Source organism: Theobroma cacao, chromosome 5 (assembly GCF_000208745.1).
Source record: "Theobroma cacao cultivar B97-61/B2 chromosome 5, Criollo_cocoa_genome_V2, whole genome shotgun sequence".
Taxonomy (NCBI): domain Eukaryota; kingdom Viridiplantae; phylum Streptophyta; class Magnoliopsida; order Malvales; family Malvaceae; genus Theobroma; species Theobroma cacao.
This window is the reverse complement of record NC_030854.1, coordinates 34,682,523-34,703,200: the sequence shown is the minus strand read 5'-3', so window position 1 is coordinate 34,703,200 and position 20,678 is coordinate 34,682,523. Positions and strand designations below refer to the sequence as shown.

The window sequence follows — 20,678 nt, the reverse complement described above, 5'->3', positions numbered from 1 at the left end:
CTATAAAACTAATTTCCTTAAATGGAATTTCATTAAAAAAATGTAAGGAATATTCATGAATGGGATAGTAGAATTGAGTCTCTAATTGCACACTCTAGTCATGAACAGTAAGATTAATATGAAATTAAATTGAGTCTAAGCAAGGAATTGAATGTGGGTTTAAATGAGAATACATAAATAAATATGTGTACAATATGATCAATATTGATGTTAAAGTAACTCAATTCCAAATATATATTGTCCTCTGAAAATTGGACCTATCATCTCCCTGGGCCCCTTTTGTTTGGCGACCTTCTTCTTCAACCTCCTATCTCCATTTCTCAAGGTTTACATTTTAACATTTTTAACAGCTTGTCAAACAGCCTTTCAACTTGTTATTAGTAAGTAAATAAACAAATAGCAGAAAAAATAGTTTGCTTTGGTAAGACGTTTCAAAGCTTGTAGCAATCTAGGCTGGTTAGGTGGAGAAGATGAGGACTTTAGCAGCACCTTGTACACTCTCCCTAGTTTCACGCTTAAAGGTCTATAAAAGCCCTTCATCTTCTCCCATGTTTCAACTTTGCCACTCTCCTTTCTCTCTCATTCCTTTTCCTAGACCTCTCTCCATCATGGCCTCTGCAACTCCGTCTTCTTCTCAGGTAATTTACACTCAACTTACTTTCTGTTTGTTTCTTAAAAAAAGGAAAACAAAAGAAAAACTGGGGTTTTCTTTTTTGTATTGATTTTTATCTGAAAAAGAGGAGATTGATTGGAAATGAACTTTCTTTTTGTTATGAAATTAATGGGTTTTTTGTTTATGTTGCCAGGCCGTGTCTCCTGGGGATGTTAACAAGGAAACCAATGTGTTTCAGTTGGTTCAAGCTCACCAGGTTCGTTTAGTTTTGGGTTTGTAATGTTTAAACGTGTTTGCTGTATGTGTGTGGCTTTTGTTCGTTTTGTATTGAAGTCAAATGGGGTTTGGAAGTTATTGATATGGGGTTGTTTTATTTTCAGGAGAAGGCTGCTAGGCTTCCTCCGGTGGAGGAAATTCGAACCGTGCTTGATCAAAGCACGCGTGGCATGCTTTCAACTTTTTCAGAGGTTTGTGATCATAGTACTAGTTGATCATTTATAATTTCTGGTTAATTGAGAGCATGAAGGGTACTAACATGATACCTTCAATACTTGTTTAGTCTTTAAAAACAATTGGCTTAATTGTAAGAGTGAGTGGTTCTTGATTTGATTTTATGAACAAGCTGAAAGCTTGAAGATGGTTATTGATTCCTGTCCTAGAGTTTTCGTCTTTTTAACTTTTGTCTGATCCTTTGTGTATTCTATCTTGTTCAAAGAAACGAGAGGTACTTGAATGGTGTTAATACCTCATGAATTTTAAAAGTGAAAGTCACTTGCCAATCACTTGTGACCTTCTTGTAAGAGTGTTGTCTGTTGCTCTACTCTTTCCATCAAGATGATTAGGAATAAAGGATTTTGAAGGATTCTTGTTATGCGGATCATAATCTCATCAACTAGCAGAGAATTCTAAAATTGAGAAAATGAATCTTGTAACCATTGCACATCTTCATAATGCATATAAACTTAATCAACTAGCTGCATGAGCTTCCTATAATCTAAACTTGTACAAGCTGTAGCTGAATCTTGCAAATTTTGCTCATTTTTCATCCCTCCTAGCTGCACTTACAGTATCGTAGACCATGCTCTCAAAAGTTGAATGCTGTTACAACTTATATTTTCTATACAGAAACTATATGATGGAAACAAGATCTTCCACAATCTAGGTTCCTTTGGCACTTATTTTGAAAGTCTACATATGGAATTAAAACAATGGCTTATATGTGCCTGATCAACTCATTTTAGGATTCCTTGTAAGTTTCCATATGCCACTACTAATAAGTGGGATCAACCTCTTGTTTGTTAGGTTTTCTTTGGTTTGGATAATTGGTCATAATATTCATCACTTAAGACATTTTTCTAGGTGTTACCACTCATTTTGACTTCTTTTCTATGTGCAGAAGCATGAGGGTTATCCATCGGGGTCAATGGTTGACTTTGCATGTGATGCCAATGGATCTCCAACATTAGCAGTCAGCAGCCTGGCAGTTCATACCAAGGTTCTCACTGAGATTTTGAATTTTACTTGGATGAATGCTTTGAGTTGGAATCTATTCATCCATTGCTCTGGCTCTGAGGAATTAGGAGAGGAGGGATTGAAACATCAAAGAGATATTGGATAGAATGTTCCGATTAGTCTTATGTGTGCAGATGGAGACCCATACATTTGAATCATGTTAATTATCAGAATTTTATATTGATAATGATAGTCATGTTGCCAAGTTTGAGAAAGCCATTGTTGACAGCCAGGAAAGCTCTAATAAATGCGTGTGTTTTTGTTATTAGGATTAGTTGCTTACGTTCTAGCCACCAACCTGCCCTCAGTCTACCATTTGGAAGTGTCTCCATTGTTAATCCTATTGTCCTTTTTTTGACCTGGCCAGCAAGTTTAGTCCTTTTTACCTAGTAATTATTAAAACTTGCTGCTTTCTGCAGGATCTATTGGCTAATTCCAAATGTTCTTTGCTTGTCGCTAGAGATCCTGAGGATAGGACTGATTTAGTAATCACCCTGCATGGTGATGCTGTTGCTGTAAGTTGTTTGTTATTTCCCTTTGTCCTGTTCTGTATCTCTTGGGGGATTCTGATTTTAAACTCATTGTGAGCCCTACATCTTACTATTTAACATCCTTACATTTAGTTCTGAAATGTTTAAAATGCTATAGGTTTCTGAAAATGATCAAGCAGCTGTTCGAACTGCTTATTTGGCTAAACACCCCAATGCATTCTGGGTATGTGTGCCTTGCATCTCTCTGCATGCTATGTTCTTTGGATAAATGTTATTACCTTATCTGTTTAGATAGAAAACTCAACATATACTTTCATTTTGAAGGTTGACTTTGGTGACTTCCAATTTATGCGGATTGAACCAAAGGTTGTGAGATATGTATCAGGTGTTGCAACAGCTTTGCTAGGATCAGGAGGTTTGTGCTCTGATTATTTTTCTGTATCTATCCTACATGTTTTCTACTCTGTTATCTGTTTTCTAGGGTATTAATGTTGCCCACCTCATATAAGGCTAGACACTGAGCAGTGATTTTGCTGCTGCATCGTCACCCATTTTATTTATCGTTTCAGCAACTCTTAGGGATTTGTTTGTGGTGCTATCCTATCTCCTGACCATCTTTTTTTATTTTATCTTATGTATTTTCTTTTTTTTATATTTTTAGAGTTCAGCAAAGAGGAGTACCAGGCTTCAAAAGTTGATGCAATAGCTCAATTCTCTAAGCCTGTTGCGGTATTGTGGCAGTTCATTTTCTTCTGTACTACATTTCATTTGTTCTTCTGACCTTCTTATTGACACTCCATTTTTTTTTCAGTCTCATATGAACAAGGATCATGCTGAAGACACAAAAGTCATTGTGCAACATTCAACATCAATCCCGGTAATTAGGAATATTACTTTTGACACTCTATATCTTATAGGAAGTGGAAAATCTTATCCATATTATATTGAATCCAGCTAGCCACTGCTGGTTAAGCTGGAAAATTAAAGAACATCCCTCAATAGCTATCCTAGGCCCACTACTGAAATTAGAGTAAGAGAAATGAATAATTAATGCTTAATGTTTTCATTAGGTAGCATTTATAGTTTAATAATTTGGCTAAAATTGTTGAATTTATCCGTGTCTGAGTTCAGGCTGCCATGTGTACTGATATCTGCCCAGATGTTTCTTCAATCCAAAAGTGCATCAATATTTTAATAATTTTTTCTTTTTTTTTTGAAACTTAATATTTAATAATAACATGGTTTCTACTATCTTCACCTGCAATAGAACCTCCCCCCCCCACCCCCAACTAATGACTTTTCTTCTCAGAACATGACTTGCAGGTCCATTTCTTAGCAAGCTTCCATCACTTGTTTTCAATGTGATGATTTTCCTTTTCCTTAGTTTTTTACATCAAAGACCTTTTATTGACAGAGACTGTTAACATATCTTGCTTTTGTTCTTGCCCTTTCCCTAGCTGATTTTTGTGTCCCTCCAGGTGGACTATGCTTACATGCTGGATTTGGATAGTCTTGGATTCAATGTCAAGGTTCTGATAACTTTTAACCTTTTATACAGAATCTATTGTATTGGCTAATGGAAAGTGACTTTTGAATTACTTGGAAATTAACTACTCTGAAAATTCCCTTCACTATTGCCTTGCGAGTCTCTTCTTCTCCGCATTCAAATTTTTGCTCTATGACTCTTTTTCCCTTTTCCTTTTTCCCTGCAGGCTGGTTATCAAGGAAATACTTTCAAGCTTCGGATTCCTTTTCCTAGACGTGCTGAAGACAGAAAGTGAGATATCTTATATGAAAGATTTCTAATCTCTGGAGAAACTTTACATGATTTTTTACTTGTCATCTGTTCTAAATAAGGCATTTTTGCTGAGATTCTCAGCTTAATTTTCTTTCCCAATGACAATGAAATTATAACATCCTGGCAAAAGATATTGAAAGAAATGGGAGGACAGGCATATTGTCTTCTTTTGTCCGGTAATTTAAATAGGAGCGACTTGATTGTCTTTTGATCTGGGTTGTTTCTGACTGGCTAAGACTTTACATAAAAGAACAATAGCTTGGGGGGACGCTATGTGACGTTTGACTGTGTTATTTGTGTTTTATTCTTGTTCAATCTGATTTTTCTTGCATGTCTTAGGGATGTGAAAACCCTTATTGTAGATATGCTCCAAGCTGCCCGGTCTCAAGTCAATTAACCACACTGCTAAAAGAGACCAAAGAGGTGAGAAAGTTTCTTCAACTAAATTTTTGCTTTCACTTAGCAATGAATGAAGAATTCTGTTTGTATAAACTGAACTGCACATCTTTATGATTGCAATTGCTCAGGTTGAGCATGGTAAAGGAAACCTAGTCTGAATATTCTTTTCAGGAAACTATTAAATTGTCTTATGAAATATGTGCATAGTAAAACTGCCATCTAGCTTAGATGCTAAATCTTTAGGTTGTGCTGAATTACCATGCATTATGAATTGTGTACTGGCAGTGTTATCCGAACTTGGAGTCTTATCATGCTTACTGGCTTGTTTTTGCAGGATCCCGTTTTTTATTTGCATCTTACTTCTACAGAATACAGACCAACATAGAATTCCAAAAGACATCGCAATAAAGATACAATTCCTGAAGACAACCAGCTGAGATAATTGGCTTTTTTGCATCTTATACCTCAGAAACTTTCATTTCATGTTGTTGTCATTAGAGTTAATGAAACCATTTGAAAGTTGAAATCATGAGATATGAAACGGGTTTGGGAATTCCTGCATATACTTTGCCAAGATATAATAGCTTCTCCTTTCCCTCACTGTCCTTATAAAGTAGATTTGATAAAAGTTGAACTGTTGGAGCCAAAATATAGCTAGATGAGATTCAGAGGTTTGGCAGAGTAATTTGACTGAATGGTCATGTGCAGAGAGAATATAAAGAGACTAGCAAAGTACTTTGTTCAATTCCCAGTGGATATTCTGTAGATTTGATAGTTGCAACCAACAAACAGCCATTGGCCAGGGCGTTTGGGAGCTAACAAAATGATTGAGGTTAGATTTAACATGGATCACCTGAATAGCCGATGCATCCTTGTGTTACTTTTCCTCCTACTATAGTTTGGGCCTTTTGGTTGTTTCCAGAGTATTCAGATACTTAATTTGCTCTTGAAATGGATTCTGTTGCTTGCTAATCAGGAAAGAATGCAGAATTTCCATCCAAATGCTCCTCCAGGTTACGACATTTTAGGAAAATTTTCATATTTGGTTTCTCTAAGGAGAAAGGATGTCCTTGAATTCTTGAAAGGAGAATCCAACCAGAACAGACACTGACAAATGCTACCCTCTAAAATCAACAGAACCATTGTCATATGGTTTTTGTCAGGCATAATGATCAGGCCAATCTAGCCATCGAATTTGACAAAATTTTTGACCATATGTACTACTTCATTTGACCACATGCATAACAGTAAGGACAAAGTCTCAATGGGATTTCAATGTAGTGCTCTTAACATATCATAGTTTACCAAAATTATACAATTTGATCAGGAACAAAAGGTAGAAAGAAGTGCGCCACATGCATTTGTCTGCAGTAAATTTTGGGAGTATGGGAATGAATTGAGAGAAAAGATGATTATTCTCATTTATAAAAATGAAATTTTTAACTTCTATACAACAAACCCTGCAGGGACTCCTTAACTTTTCTATATTTTTCTCTCCAAAACTCCAACAACCCCATTGACATCAAATGCAAAAATATTCCCCAAAATTCAGAAGAGAAAAAGCCTCTGCGGCTGCCATGTATGGACATATCTCTCAATCTGAATCACTTTCCATACTCCCCATGGCCTTCAATCCTCTAGGTCTCTGCATAATGCCAAACCACATGATTTAAAAAAGAATTAACTACATCTGCAGAATATATTGAAAACTGCAAATCAAATCTCAAAAATTATTGTAGAAATCTAGAGGAAGAGAGACCCAATCATGTACCTTCTTAGAGCTCTTCTTTTCCCTAACTTCATACCTCTCTTGGCACATATCAGTCAACCATGCCCCAGGGCTCACCAGCTACCGACCACCAAAAGATGTCAATATTAGACCAAAAAAGGAAACCGAAGTTCAATGAAATCCACAAGATCTAAATCATCATGTCTCAATCCTGCATCAATCCAAAGAGAAAATTCCTTTCCCTCCAAAAAGAAACCAACCCAGAAACCAATTCAAGAATTTGATATCATCAATTTTCTTTTCCCCATCAAAAAAAAAAAAAAAACCTACACATGCTTCAATTACTGAAAGATATGCATAAATCCAGCAATGTTACTTACAAGTAAGCTCCTTTGGATAATCTTGGCTCTCTTTTTAGGCCTTTGAGGGGGTTTACACCCTTTCATTGCCATAAAATCTTCCTCTTTCTCTTTGCTTGACAAAGTGATAAACAGCTTTGGCCACACTAGCCCTTTGTTATCCTCTCCATTGTTACTATCTGCAACCTTCCCATTCTCATCCACCAAACCTACTGATGAGCCCCTTGTTGTGTAGTACCTATCCTCCTTCTCCGATGACAAAGTTTTCCGGTGCTCCGTTGTACCTGACCGGAGTATAGCTGCCTCAGAATTCCTACAACCAAACATACCAAAAAAGAAGTAAATTTCACAGTTCTACCAGTATGCTTATACATTATAAAAATTTTACTTGGGAATTTCTTAACACCGTGTTTGGTTGCAAAGGGACCAAAAAATGGTAGCCATAAAACTAAAATAAAATAAACCAGACAAATTCAAACTTCCCTTCTCTCTACTCCCAGCAACCAAACAGGGCTCATTTTATCGGAAATAAGAAATTCCTTAACCGCTGCTAGGCGGCCGAGACACGGAAATAGTCTTTTTCTTTCTTTTTTTTTTTTTTGCCCCCCAAAATTCCATAGCCATCCACATCTAATTAGGATAAAAAGTTAAACGAAATTCAATCTTTTCTCAGAAACCAAACAGAAGGATAACAAAAAAATTTAAAAAATATTTGTAAATAACGAAGAAAATCTCATCTTTTCCGAAACCAACAAAAGGGGCCAAGAAAATTTCAGGATTTTTAAAATAAAGAAGCCCAAAAAATTTGATCTTCTTACCTAGTGAGACGATGATTGGGTTGAGAAAAAGGGGAGGATTCCTTCTCTAAAAGCCGAGAAGTGATTCTCCTACGAATTACAGCATTAGATTTATGAGAGATTTTTTGAGGATCTTTAACTCTCACACATCTTAGCCTCTTTCTATTCCCCCACTGTAAAAATAGCTCTGGCTCTATTGTTTTGCATGTTTTTTGGCCCCTCTCTTCTTTCTCCATCTCTGCCATCAACAACAACAAAACCAAATTAAATAAAAAAAAAAGTTTCAAACTTTTTTCACCCAAAATAATCAAATTTGAAGAAAAGTGACAAAATTTTGAAAGACCCAAGATGGAATATTTGTTGAAAGAGGATTAAGCAATAAATGGATTTATTATTTTTTTCCCTTGGAGAAAACCCATTTGGGTGGTGGTTTATGCTGTGAAAATCACAGAAATGATGAAAATAAAGTTTGGGTTTTTGCTGTTTTTAAGTAAAAAGTGAGAGAAGAGTCATCAGAGGAGACAAGCTTTAAGGAGAGAGGAATTGGTTGCCAGACCTTAAAGATCTAAACAAATTACACTATAATCTTCAAAAAAAGACCTGAAATTCCAAACAAAAGAGATGTTAATTACCAACTTCAGAAAAAAGTCTGGAATAACAAAAGAAGAAGAAGAAGAAGAAGAGAAAGAAATCTTACAGTGATGTACTCTCATCCCAGATGGAAAACAAGAGTTGGAATTATTTTTTCCTAAATTATTGCTTCAGTTTCTCTGTTTTGTTTGTCCAATTGAGGAGTGCTCTCTTCTTGCACTTTCTCTGTTTCTCTTCAGTCTAATTCTATTGTGTTTCTTCTCTCCAACCTTGCTTTGTGAATTGTGAATCCTCTCTTTCTCTTCTCCCTCTGTTTATTATTTATCATCTTTCTCCCCTCGTCCTACCAATACTGAAAATAAAAATAAAATTAGATTAATAGGGACCGTCAGATTTTGAATTTTACGGCTTGATGGCATGCGGGTCCCACTTTAGTTTATTATCAATTTTCATTATTTTTCTTCCATTATAGGAAAATTAGATTAAGCAAAAAGACAAAATTATTTGTATACATATTCAGTGAGTTGGTTAACCAATCCAGAACCAAAGTAGGTTGGGTTCAACCCTAGTCAAGTTTTGGGCTAAAAGCTCTGGATTTCGGATTTTAAGCACCTTGATTCCCTTTGGGCTTTCCAACTCCTAAAACCTTACCGAAGACGGGCTTCAGTCCGGTCCTAAATATATTTATGGACAAAAGAATATTATAATAAGATGCCCTTTTTCCTAATAAAATAAAAAGTAGATTAAATATTTAAATAAAATTTTAAATTATATCAAAAAAGTTAATTTAATTCTTATCCTTTTATTTTATTTAAATAAATTCTTAAATTTTTATTTTTATTCAAATAAGTCTCTTTAATTAATTGTTAACTAACTTCCGTTAAGTAATGATACAGTCAACAATTTTTTGTACTATGTTATCTGTCATATAACATGTTGATGCATTATCTTAATAACGTCAGTGTCACGTGACAAATAATGTGACATTAAAAATTATTGACTTGAAATTAAATTTTTTTTCTTTTTAAATGTTTAAAAATTATGGATTGAGGATTTAAAATAAAAAATTAAAAAAAAAGACTAATTGTGAAATGTATATATATATATATATGGAACCCTTTATACCTTTGTGAAATGTATTTTTTGTGTATCTTTGATTCTTTAGACTGTAATTACTTGGCATATATTATATTGTTTTAGGTCGGCTAACACTAACAAAATATAATTAAAAATTTGAACTTTTTTCCCGAAACGTTTTATTGCTTATAAGATATGGTGATCGTCTTATCACCGTTACAAATAAAAACAAATTAAAGAAGCTTTACATTATAACCTAAAAGTTAACCTCTTTCTTTTTCCCTAAGTAGGAACCAGCTATTTAATTATAATTTCTTGCAAATAAAAAAATTATAATTTTTTTTATCTTGGAGCTTAGCTTTTTCTATTATGAAGAGAACCAAATAACCCTTCACTCATGTAAAACAACAATGACATTATTAATTCTTATCAGCCCTTCAAGCCTAGAGGAATTTCAAATCCTTCCTAGTTTGACTTTAGTTTAACTTCACAAATTTTCAACCAATTTAGTGCAACATTAATTAAGGAAAATTATCTTGATACAACGGGAAGATTTTTTTTATATATAAGTAAACTCATTAATATGAATAAGGAATAATCTCTTTACAGCATGGAATTTACTGTTAGAAAGCTAAAACACCAAATATTGCATCACAAAGAAATAAGCATAACCTCATCTAAAAAGAAGTTTACCAAAAAACTTCTCAAAATTTCCTTCTTGTCTAGAAAAAAAAAAACTCTCATCTTCAAGAAGTCAACCAACATTTAAAAGAAAGCTCACAATCATATATCATTACAGTAGAATCAACAATGTCCCGAAAAAGACATCAGCACAAAATATAAATTAAATATTACCAACTTTATGATAAGAAACTGATGAGATCGTTCTTCTACAGTACTCCAGCTGATTCGCAATCTTATTGGCATTTCGTAAGGTGTGAATTATCTTTCAATTTAATAGTAAACTTATCGAGTTATGTATTGATATTTTTAATTGTACTCGTGAAGTTTAAAACTTTTGTCCATGACGTATAAAAAATAATTTAATTTAATTTAATAACAAAAATAAAGCTCTCATGGGTAATTTTGTTTAATACATAAAATTTGGTTGGTAAGTGATGTAATATTGTTTGCTTTTGTCCTTCCAAAGGCACACCACTATTCTTGATACGTGTATATATAAACAACAAAATGAGCCGTTTAAGTCAAACTCAAATAAAGAAAAAAGCTCCAAGTATAGATCCTGATCCTCACTTTCCCAGTCTAGTCCTTTCAGCCGCTACATTTTCTTTTGCTTCCTTAATTTCAAAGCGTTTGAATTTGGAAGTGTGCTCTTGAAAGTTGAAATTCAACCTTAGAATTTAGTGTAAAAACAATCATTTCATTTTAACCAGGAGCTACGCATCCTGGGAACCAGCTTCATCAAGTCATCTTCGGAAGCGTGTCATCTTGACTTCTCTCTCATTCTTGGCTGCTGCCTGAATCATTTGATTATGGTGAAAGACTAGATTCTTAGTTGTGCTGTAATTTGTATTATATATATATATATATTGAACGACTTTTGTGTTTATTATTTGAGTTTGAGTAAATTTTGATTGGTTTTTAATTAACGTTTTTATATTTTCTAGTTATTTTGTAATGATATAAAGATTTAGATTTGTTCAACTATAATTTTTATATTTTTAAAATAAACTTGTTTTCTTAAGTCTAAGAACCTCATTTTTAAAAGAGTTACTCTGATTCTTATATTTTTGTGAGAATATTGAACTTCTATCAAAGAGAGTGTTGGGATTTAATTTTTCCTCTATTTGTTTGCCATTTGACTATGTTTTTTGTAGTGTTTATTGATCCTAAGTAATATTCTTCAAACTCTGTAAAGAATTTTATTAGAATCTTATAATTTTTCATGAAATTATAATATTTTTGTAGAATTTGATCTTTTTCATTTTTATAGGTTACTAAATAAATTTTTCTTTTTTTATTTTTTTCAAAGTAGTAATGCTTTCTACACAATTCTTTATTGATTTTAAACTCTTTTTCTAGTACAAAGATTTCAAAATTTTCTTCACCAGCTAAATTATGTTTAGATTATTGGTCATTGACAAATGTGTTGGAGATATGTTAAGTGAATTGGTTGGGCTAGGTTCTTACCTGTTGTATGTTAATTGAGGTATATTTGAAGAATTATTTATCCCTTGTAAATTCATCCTAATGGCGGATGGTATTGAAGAAATAGAAACTCTAGCTGTTTTAAAGTTTGTTTTATAAGTTGTAGTAGACCCAGCATCATGCAAAATAGCTACCTCATATCAAGAAGTTGTCAAATTTTTACAAGTAAAATCAAATGCAAGTACACTACTTGCCGAAGCAAAAAATAAATAAGAAGACAAGAAAATCATGACAAAAATACTTCAATCTATCAACTCTTATAAAGAAGATGAACAAGAACATAAGATTTTTGGATCATCCAACAAAACTATTGACCTGGATCAAGATAAAGACTACGTGCCACTAAAAAAGAATTAAAAGTAAAAAAAGATATTTATATATATAGATTATCTTCTATGATGAGCTAAACTAAGCCTGTGGGCAGCTATGTTTCTCTCTTGTCTAGTGAAGGCAAGACATATACAGGCACTCCTAATTTACCAACTTGTTTAAAGTACATTTGGAATGATTTTCCCATCAAAACCTTCTATCTTCTTTTATCTTTTTTTTTTTTTACAATCTGTATTGAAATTTGATTTTATTTTTCATTACTTAACATAAGCTCGAGTATAGACAGAACATAAAATATAATATCGAATTAGTTCGGATTCCATTTCAAATTGGTTTAGATCACTTAATAAAAAACTTGGAAGCAAATTCATTGTATATTTTGACAAAATTTCAAAACAAAATCGTCTTATTTTCTCTTATTACGATCATCTTTCTTACATAAAGTTGAGACTTAATATTCAAATTCAAAATTTGAATCTATTCTCCTTTAGATTTTCTCAAATATATCAAAGTAATAAAAAGATGAAAGCAAGAGAAAATTAAAAAGTTGAAGATATTTGTACCGTTGCACTTGCATTGATAAGATGAATATAAGGCAGACTAATTCAAAGAGCAGGGGATCCATGCCATTGGTTATTTTCCCAATACCATAATTGCAACTCAAAAAGAGTGCTTAAACTTGTCTGAAGTTAATAATTAAAAGGATGATGCTACTCCAAGTGTTGCTAGCACGAAGTCTTAATGAAGATTGGGTCGTTAGACAGCACTATTCAACACCTTAATATCATTTTCAATGACTTTATCTTTATTTCCGTTCTGTTTGGTGGCAGCTTCTGCCTGTATTCGAAAAGCAGAGGGGGAAATGAGATCATATGATTGGATTGCTTGCTTACAATGGAAGAAAAAGGAGGGCAATTGCATCCGTACATTGCATGCTTTCTTCTATCAAAGAGTGGAAGGACATTAATTTAATTTGATAAGATAACTTATCATACATCTTTTTGTAATGGCACTATTGTTTGCACAGCAAAAACAGAAAAAATAAAAGTAAGTATCTCCTCTCATTTCAATACAATCAAATAAGTAAGTTGGATAGTAGAGATATTCAATATGCAACCCTTTTTTTAACAATTGATTATTAAGTCAAATATTCGAATGTTAATAGTCATGCTTTGTCTTTCAGTGAAGAAATCAAACTTTTTAATCTTTCTTTTTCAACTTAATTATCAAAATAGAATTATCGAAAATAAATAAGTAATTCGATAAAAGAAGATTATCTTCCGATTCGTTATTCTTTGAATGATAGCGAAATTTGTATTCGAATTGGATTGAGACAACCTGTTATATATGGCAATGGGATACAATGACAAACATAAACAACTGATTGGATGTGAAAAAATGATGATTAATTAACACTCTGGTGGGGTGACTTCAACTAACAAACTAATACCACATGACATAGTTCAATGAATTTTTCAGTTGAAGTGTAAATTAAGCCACAATCATGTGATGGCAACAATCAAAATTAGGGAAAAAAAACACTTCATTAATTACAAAAAGTAGGATGCAAATAGGTCTTTACACACTTTTTTTTTTTAAATAACTCTCCATGTTTTATTTGCTTCATATGAATTTTGTGGATGTGAATTGTGGAAGGAAGGAGATGGTGGCTTTGGAGAAACTTTAAAAAAAAAAAAAAATGAACAAGATTTTTGTGACCTTAGACAATGAAATTGGGTGTGATGCATGCCTCTGAAACCATTGCTCGTGAACCATATTGTCTTATTGTCACCAAAAAAAAAATCTAGAGATGAAATTGTAAATGTGAGGTTGAAATGTAGATAGTAACTTAGAGGTTCTAATTTTGAGCCTCTTGATTGGTTAATATAAATTGCTTTAATGTCTCGTTTATGGGTTTTATATATCTGCAAAAAAAAAAACATTATTTAAAATTTATAAAAATCATGTCTCGAAAGTAAATATATAAACTTTATATGGTATGATGAATATTAATTTTGTCCAACGGATTAATCACCTTATATATCTCGAACTTTCTCTTTCACTAAAAATAAAATTATGAACAATTATGTACCTCACCTTTAATTATCACAATTGATAAAGGAGAAATAGTTTTTATTTATATTTAAAAAATGGTTATAAGTAATCAAATGCCATCCTTTCAAAAAGCCATTGATGATTGGGGGCAGGTGATATGATAATTGGTGAATGCCAGTGAATCAATGGGTCCCAACAGCCAGCACACCACCCTTCATCTCCAACAAAAAGAATTCAAAATTTTGAACTTCAATAATTATTAATAAAAAACCCAACACCCTGAAATATCTTCTCCTAAACCAAATCTCATAATATAATCTTTTTATCATTATTTAATCTCATCGAATCCCAAGATTGCCATCGGGAAATTGAACTCCAACCGCAGAACATGATTTCCCATGGGGTCAAAATAGTCTTTTTGGAAAGACTCCAAAAGTATTTCTTTTTTTAAATGAAAGTTTCTATGCAACTGAGCTGCCCACACTGCCCAAAAAAAAGCGGTAGTTAAAGGAAAAGGGACCCTCCAAAGAATGGCCACAAGAAACCGTTGGCGACAGCTGTATGGCACCTAAAGGTTAAAGCCACCCTGTCCCAACAAACGGGCAGCCCCAAATAGGAAACCATGTGCATGTGGCTGACGCAACGGTCACCTCTGGCAGCGTGCCCGTAACCCTCCTAAATTTTCTCTTGCCCCCATCACCTATATAAATCCCATTTTGTGCCACCCCACCATTGCTTGTCTCGATTTGCTTAGCAACATTTCACCTCCCTCTGTCTCCTCCACACATTCGATCCCTTCCCCTTGCAACAAAATCTTCCAAACGTCAACAATGGAGGCATTCAGGATGAGACTATTTTTGGCCGTGGTGGTCGTGTTGATGGCCGTGTCCGCAGTCCAAAACGTTGCGGCAGCTGATGCCCCGGCCCCTAGCCCTACCTCGGACGCTACCTCCTTCGTGCCCACCGTGTTTGCTTCCCTCGCTGGTCTTGCATTTGGCCTTCTGTTCTAAAACGGTGGTGTTGCTGAGTTACAAAATTTAATTTCCTATCTTCAAGATTGGGGTTTATATATTTAGAGTTCTTTCGTCTCGAGTTCTCTTCTTCGATTCTTTTTCTCCAAAGGGCATAGACAACTTTTTGTTAGTGCATTATGTGGCAGGATTGCGATGAGAAAGAGAAGAAAGCTTGGGGGTGTTTTTGGGTTGGGATTCTGCTTTTCTACATACATTTTTTTTTGCCTTGTGACTACTGGTCATTGTATTCATATTTTTCTATATTATTTCCATTTTTAATGTATAATTAATTGATGTGATTTGCTTGTTGGTGACCTAATGAATTATTTGTTTGTTCATAATTTCACTTTATTCTCATTTGTCTCTTTCCTTTTGGGAAGGTTGTCAACTTGGTTCCCCTATCACAGCCAAACATTTTCCATGAAGAGAAGTACCATCACTTTCTTTTGTTTACTCATTCATTTCACAGTTTTGCTCTTGCAATTAAAACTTGAATTTACAAATATAATGGGGAAATTGATTGTGATCCATCACTTTCTTGCAAGCGAAAAAGAATTACAGAGCCCATTGAACTTTTTATATTTACAAGAAAATAAATAAATAAATAATTGAACATCATCAAATTTTCTTGCAAATATATAATAATAAACACTCAAATATTTGATTTATTAATTAGTACACAATGATTTAAAAAGTATGAACTCAAATATTTTTTTTTTAATAATAGTAGAATTTATTTTAATCAATATGTAAATGCCCTGTTTTGCAATGAGCCGGTATTATTTTTATTTTGTAATTATATATTTCTTTTGGTCTTGCATGGATTTGTGAAGGCTTCGACACTTTAGCTTGTATTACTAAAAGTATTAGGATAATCTATATAATATATAAATAAGGTTATTATATAATAAATGCAAGTATTAAAAACTTTATTTTTTTAAATAAATTAATATTAAATGTTAAATAACTAAATTTAGTCTCATATTCTATTAAATTTAACTAAAATGATAAGAAACTAAAAATTCATATAAAATTATCATATTAAATTCAATTTTTCCTTATTAGACATTTAATGAATTGAAAAGAAATAAGTATTAAAAGCTCATTGTAGAATTTTTTTTTCCTTGAGTGTTTACACATGAATGGTAACAATAAATACTAAAAGTTATGTGTTGTGAGACTTATAAATAACCAATATAATTTTATGTTTTTGACGATGAATTTTGATATGGCCTTACATGATTTCAAATGTAAAGTATCCGTGAATAATTCATTTATTTATTTTTATATTCATAAGACATTATTATTATAATATTGATTTCTATGTTTTTTACATCTCATTAATTAATGATTTGAAAATAAACTTTTGAAATGATAAAAATAAATCAATTAATTTTTCATATTCTACTGACCAGTCAATTTAATTAGAACGGTAGAAAAAGGAAGAATCTTATTGATTTCAGTCCTTTTATATTTTATCAATTAATGAGTTAAAAAAAATAGTTTTTGTTCAATGTAATTAGGTTTCGCACTTAAATTTCTACTAGTATAACACTGTTATAAAAGTAATTTAACTACTTTAATTTAATAATTTATCTAAAATTTTATGATTATATTAAAAAGCCTAAAACGTTTAGAATAATATGAGAGATAAATTTTTATGATTTATGATTTATTATTTTAATATCACCCCTAATAATACATGCTATATAAAATTGGTATAATGTATTAAAAACTTCTAAACTATTTAAGAAAATTCAAATAAACTTTTATACTTTTATTACGTTCAATCAAATCTTTATATTTTTATTTTAAATCAATAAATCTTTATACTTTTTATTTTGAGTCAAATGAACTTTATTACTGACGATTGATTTAATCAAAATATCATTTGTTATTCTATATTGTTTGACGCTAACATGATATGTTAAAAATACAAAAACTTAATAAAAATATAAAACTTATTTAAATATTTTAAATGATTTAAAGACTTATATAAACATTATGCTTGTAAAATTAACATTTCCTTCGTTAATAAAGGCTTTTCGAAACCCAAACAGAGCCCATCCAAGGATGCTTTTGTAATTTCGGAAACCATTGCTATAAGTCTAGCAGTAAACCCTACTGTTCTTCCCTTTAAAACCCTAGACATAGTCACCCCAGTACCGGCTCTTCTCTTCTCTCTCAATCTGCAGTCCCCCTTTTTTTTTTTTTTGTCTGTTTTCCAATTAATGCTCGTCTTCTTCTTCTTGTTGTTGCTGGTTTAGTATTTGCCTCTTGGAGTAGCCATGTGAATGAAATCGAAGTTTCACATTTGGCTTAGTTAGGAGGCAGAAATCAATTCAAAAACCAAAGATATCGTTCAGATATTTTTGGCCTCAGGCCTTTTGAGGGGACTCTTTGCTTTTCTTTCTTCATCAATTGTCCCCCAAGCAGCCTTGGACATTGTTTTTCCGTTTTCCAATTTCCTCTGTTCTTCCTTCTATTCGGAGTAAAGATTAATTAATTTGCTTTTTATCATGTTTTCCTTTTTCGGTGAATGAATGTATGGAATAGAAATAATGCCTCCAGAATAACCAGAAGGTTAGAATATGATCCGACGCCGTCTTGGTTCAGACAGAGGCTTAGAGCAATTCGAATCCGTTTGAGGGTAAGGAACGATTTTCCTCCGTTCCTTTCCTAGATGTCTTCGAATATTTCCTTCTTTACCCCTTTTCATTTCTTTCTAATAATTTTTTGTCATTATAATTAAGAAATATTTTCAACTATTCCAAAAACTTGAATGAATTTATCTTTTTGTTGTGTTTAATCAGATTTTGAAATGACATTTGAACGTGATGTATGTATTTTTCATTTCTTATGTCATAGATGATATATTGTTTAATGAAATTTTATAATTATAAAAGTTTATTTCATTAAAAATAAAAATTTTTAGACTTCACAGGCACACATATATAATTGAACTTCCTAAGTGAAATTAATTATTAAAAAAGGATATAATTCAAATTTATAAACAAGAGTATTATGCCTTGTTTTGGTTTGCATAAATAAAAGTAGCAAATTAGACTACATTATTGCCTTGTTTAGCCAATTGACTGGCTGTGAACATAAGAGCTCTAATACAATCTATCAGAAATCGAAAATAAATATCCAAATTAGACTAAACACAAGTTTCTTGCTGTCAAAGAGTAAAATCAACCCCTCTGACTTAGCCACAATTGAAAATTAAGTATTACTATCTACTGAAAAATGGTATATTGAGTTGCTGCCAACACTATCAGTAGGGCTGGTTAACAGTTTTTGGGTCCAAGTCCGAGCCTATACTTGCATTGATAAAATGAATTACTTGTAAGAAATCTAAACATAATTACAATTTGGAAATATTAACTTTAAAAGAAAAAAAAAATGAAATGAGGTTGATAAGAAAAAAGAAGCCTTCGGCTGTTCTACAATTTAGAATTTTATCTGTTTCTCTGGCTTTGCTTCTTCTCACTGCTTGGCTTTCGCTTCTTGGCATTGCTTCTCTTTTGCTCTCAATGATCATCTTCTTCTTCCTTGCAAAGTATTTTATAAGCCCTTCCAACGCCATCGCAGTTAGCTTGCTTTGCTGCGGGCTTTCATCATCAGTCCCTACTTCAGACTCCTTCAGCTTCTCCCACGAGCCACCATCATCAAGATTGTCTATAATTTTCTCAACCTCCTTAAGAAGTCAAGATCAATGGCAGATTTGTTGATAAAGAAACAATGAAAGAAATAGTTGCTTAGTATGAATACATGGAGCCTTTGATTAATTCCTAATTCTAACTGGAATCAATTACCCCCTAGATTGGCTTGATAAACGAAGCAAATCATTCTGGCCATGTGTTGATTTTACCAAGTTAAGTGGCTTGAAGGGATGAAGTACAAGTATACCAATGCACTAAAACATTTCATCCGGTAAGCATAATCTTCCTTCACGTACACTTACTCATTGCTAACGTGTGTTTTTCTTCCAGTAAGCACGTAATGTGATGCATCATGTACCAATCTAAATATTTCTAGTGATTCTTTGTTTCAACATTGTTTGGTTAGACAGACATGAAGGAAAGCCTTGAGATAAACAGGACGGCGTAATACGGCACCGTTGCAAATGATAATTAACAGATAAAATTTAAATTTTAATATTTTATTAAAGGGGAGTTTTTAAAAGATATATGTGAGAATATAAATTATTTTTTTGATACATAAAATTCATTGCAAATGTCAAATAAATTAAAATTTTTTCATATATAGTTTGTTCATTCGTGCTTTATATTTTAGGTATCACTAATAAATTTGAAATTAACAAATTAATTAATTGAATTAATCTCTCATTGTTGCAAGAGTAGAATTTGTCTATTGATGAATATGAAATATATATATATATATATATATATATATATATTTGATATGCATTTCTATTTTTTTATAAGTAGAATTTGGTAAGAAGATAGGATTCCAATTGAATTCTATGAATAATTTTTTTTTGAAATTCTATGAATAATTAAGAGATATAAGCATTTATAATTGTATCCAATTTTCAGGAAATATGTTTTATAGTACAAAATTAAATGGAAACAAGTACCTAAAATTCTAGTAACACATAGGCAATATTTCAATAATTTAGGTTATTAAAATAAAATAAAATGCTCGTAAAAAAAGTATTTTGGGATGTTAAAGATGAATCTGAAATTTAAGTAACTTATAGGTAATATATCAGTAAAATTCTTTCAAAAAAAAAAAGATATCAGTAATTATTTAAATTACTGAAATGACATAGATGATTATTGAAAGAGTATTTAAAAAGTTAAAAACGTATCTAAAATTTTAGTAATTTAGATTTTTAAAATCACATAAAATGTTACAGAAAAAGAATTCAAACACTATTTGACCTTTCAATAACATATATATATATATATATATATATATATATAATAATAATAACTTAAACATATTAAACCATATAAATAGTTTCTGAAAATACATTTGAAAGGTTAAAAATATCAAATACGAGGTAAAGTAAATAGATTAAATGTGAAAAGATAATCGAAACCCATCTAAAAGAGTAATTAATTATTTAATTTTTTGGAATTTATGTAATTTAACATTTAAAAAATGAAAAAATATATTTATATTAAAATAACCTATGAAAATGAGATTATCATAATATCGTTAAATAAAATTGAAACACTGTCACTAAGATGATCTCTGAAAAACATGATTTAATATTAAATCATGATTAAAACATAACAAGTAGTAATCATGATTAAATCATGGTTATTGATCATGATAATATTCATGAGGCTAGTAAATGAAATAATGACAATGATCAGTGGTTTATCCCAAAAACCCAACATGGAAAGACAATGAAAATCTCATATGATTAAAGCCAATTCAACATGCTAGATTTTAATCAAGGTGTACTTCACTGCAGTTGAGAAGCCTTGCAACAATTGTCACCTTCCCCAAATGTCATCATTTTTGTCCACACCATAAAGTTTTAATTGCCTGTCATAAAATTAAATGGTAACAAGTCTCAGTTCTCTAATTTTATGGGTTAATGGGCTCTCTTCTTGCTAATTAACCAACCAGCAGGAGGTGAAAGCAAAAAGAAAAACAGCCCAATATCACATAGTTCAGCTATTCACACCTCATACTCTCAATTCTTGCAAGCAACTGGCTTTGCCCTCTAACCCAACCTTTCTCTTCCTGTCCCCTGGAGATGTT

General features: G+C 32.0%; 3 protein-coding genes across 3 annotated transcripts; 2 read left to right on the top strand and 1 right to left on the bottom strand.

Moving 5' to 3' along the window:
• Positions 207–5,413, top strand: LOC18599869. The gene is made up of 13 exons (XM_018121611.1): positions 207–638; positions 807–869; positions 994–1,080; positions 2,010–2,108; positions 2,545–2,640; positions 2,774–2,839; positions 2,941–3,031; positions 3,278–3,345; positions 3,428–3,493; positions 4,095–4,145; positions 4,329–4,393; positions 4,754–4,837; positions 5,148–5,413. The coding sequence occupies exons 1-12, from the start codon at positions 471–473 to the stop codon at positions 4,809–4,811; spliced, it is 978 nt and encodes a 325-aa protein (XP_017977100.1). The 5' UTR covers positions 207–470; the 3' UTR covers positions 4,812–4,837; positions 5,148–5,413.
• Positions 6,081–8,627, bottom strand: LOC18599868. Its single transcript, XM_007030035.2, has 6 exons — positions 8,396–8,627; positions 8,255–8,298; positions 7,720–7,936; positions 6,923–7,214; positions 6,585–6,662; positions 6,081–6,458 (listed from the first exon to the last, which is right to left on the bottom strand). Exons 3-6 carry the CDS (start codon positions 7,932–7,934, stop codon positions 6,408–6,410), a joined length of 636 nt encoding a protein of 211 aa, XP_007030097.1. The 5' UTR covers positions 7,935–7,936; positions 8,255–8,298; positions 8,396–8,627; the 3' UTR covers positions 6,081–6,407.
• LOC108662271 (arabinogalactan peptide 13-like) lies at positions 14,641–15,279 on the top strand. The gene has a single exon (XM_018121613.1). It carries the CDS (start codon positions 14,751–14,753, stop codon positions 14,928–14,930), a length of 180 nt encoding a protein of 59 aa, XP_017977102.1. The 5' UTR covers positions 14,641–14,750; the 3' UTR covers positions 14,931–15,279.

Bases quoted from the DNA above. Each gene is read 5' to 3' on its own strand.
- LOC18599869 (XM_018121611.1), top strand. From the start codon at position 471: ATGAGGACTTTAGCAGCACCTTGTACACTCTCCCTAGTTTCACGCTTA. The intron at 639-806 runs GTAATTTACACT...TTATGTTGCCAG, and splicing joins CAACTCCGTCTTCTTCTCAG to GCCGTGTCTCCTGGGGATGT. The intron at 870-993 runs GTTCGTTTAGTT...TTTTATTTTCAG, and splicing joins AGTTGGTTCAAGCTCACCAG to GAGAAGGCTGCTAGGCTTCC.
- LOC18599868 (XM_007030035.2), bottom strand. From the start codon at position 7,934: ATGGAGAAAGAAGAGAGGGGCCAAAAAACATGCAAAACAATAGAGCCA. The intron at 7,215-7,719 runs GTAAGAAGATCA...GTTTGGTTGTAG, and splicing joins CCCAATCATCGTCTCACTAG to GAATTCTGAGGCAGCTATAC. The intron at 6,459-6,584 runs GTACATGATTGG...GGCATTATGCAG, and splicing joins AAAAGAAGAGCTCTAAGAAG to AGACCTAGAGGATTGAAGGC.
- LOC108662271 (XM_018121613.1), top strand. From the start codon at position 14,751: ATGGAGGCATTCAGGATGAGACTATTTTTGGCCGTGGTGGTCGTGTTG.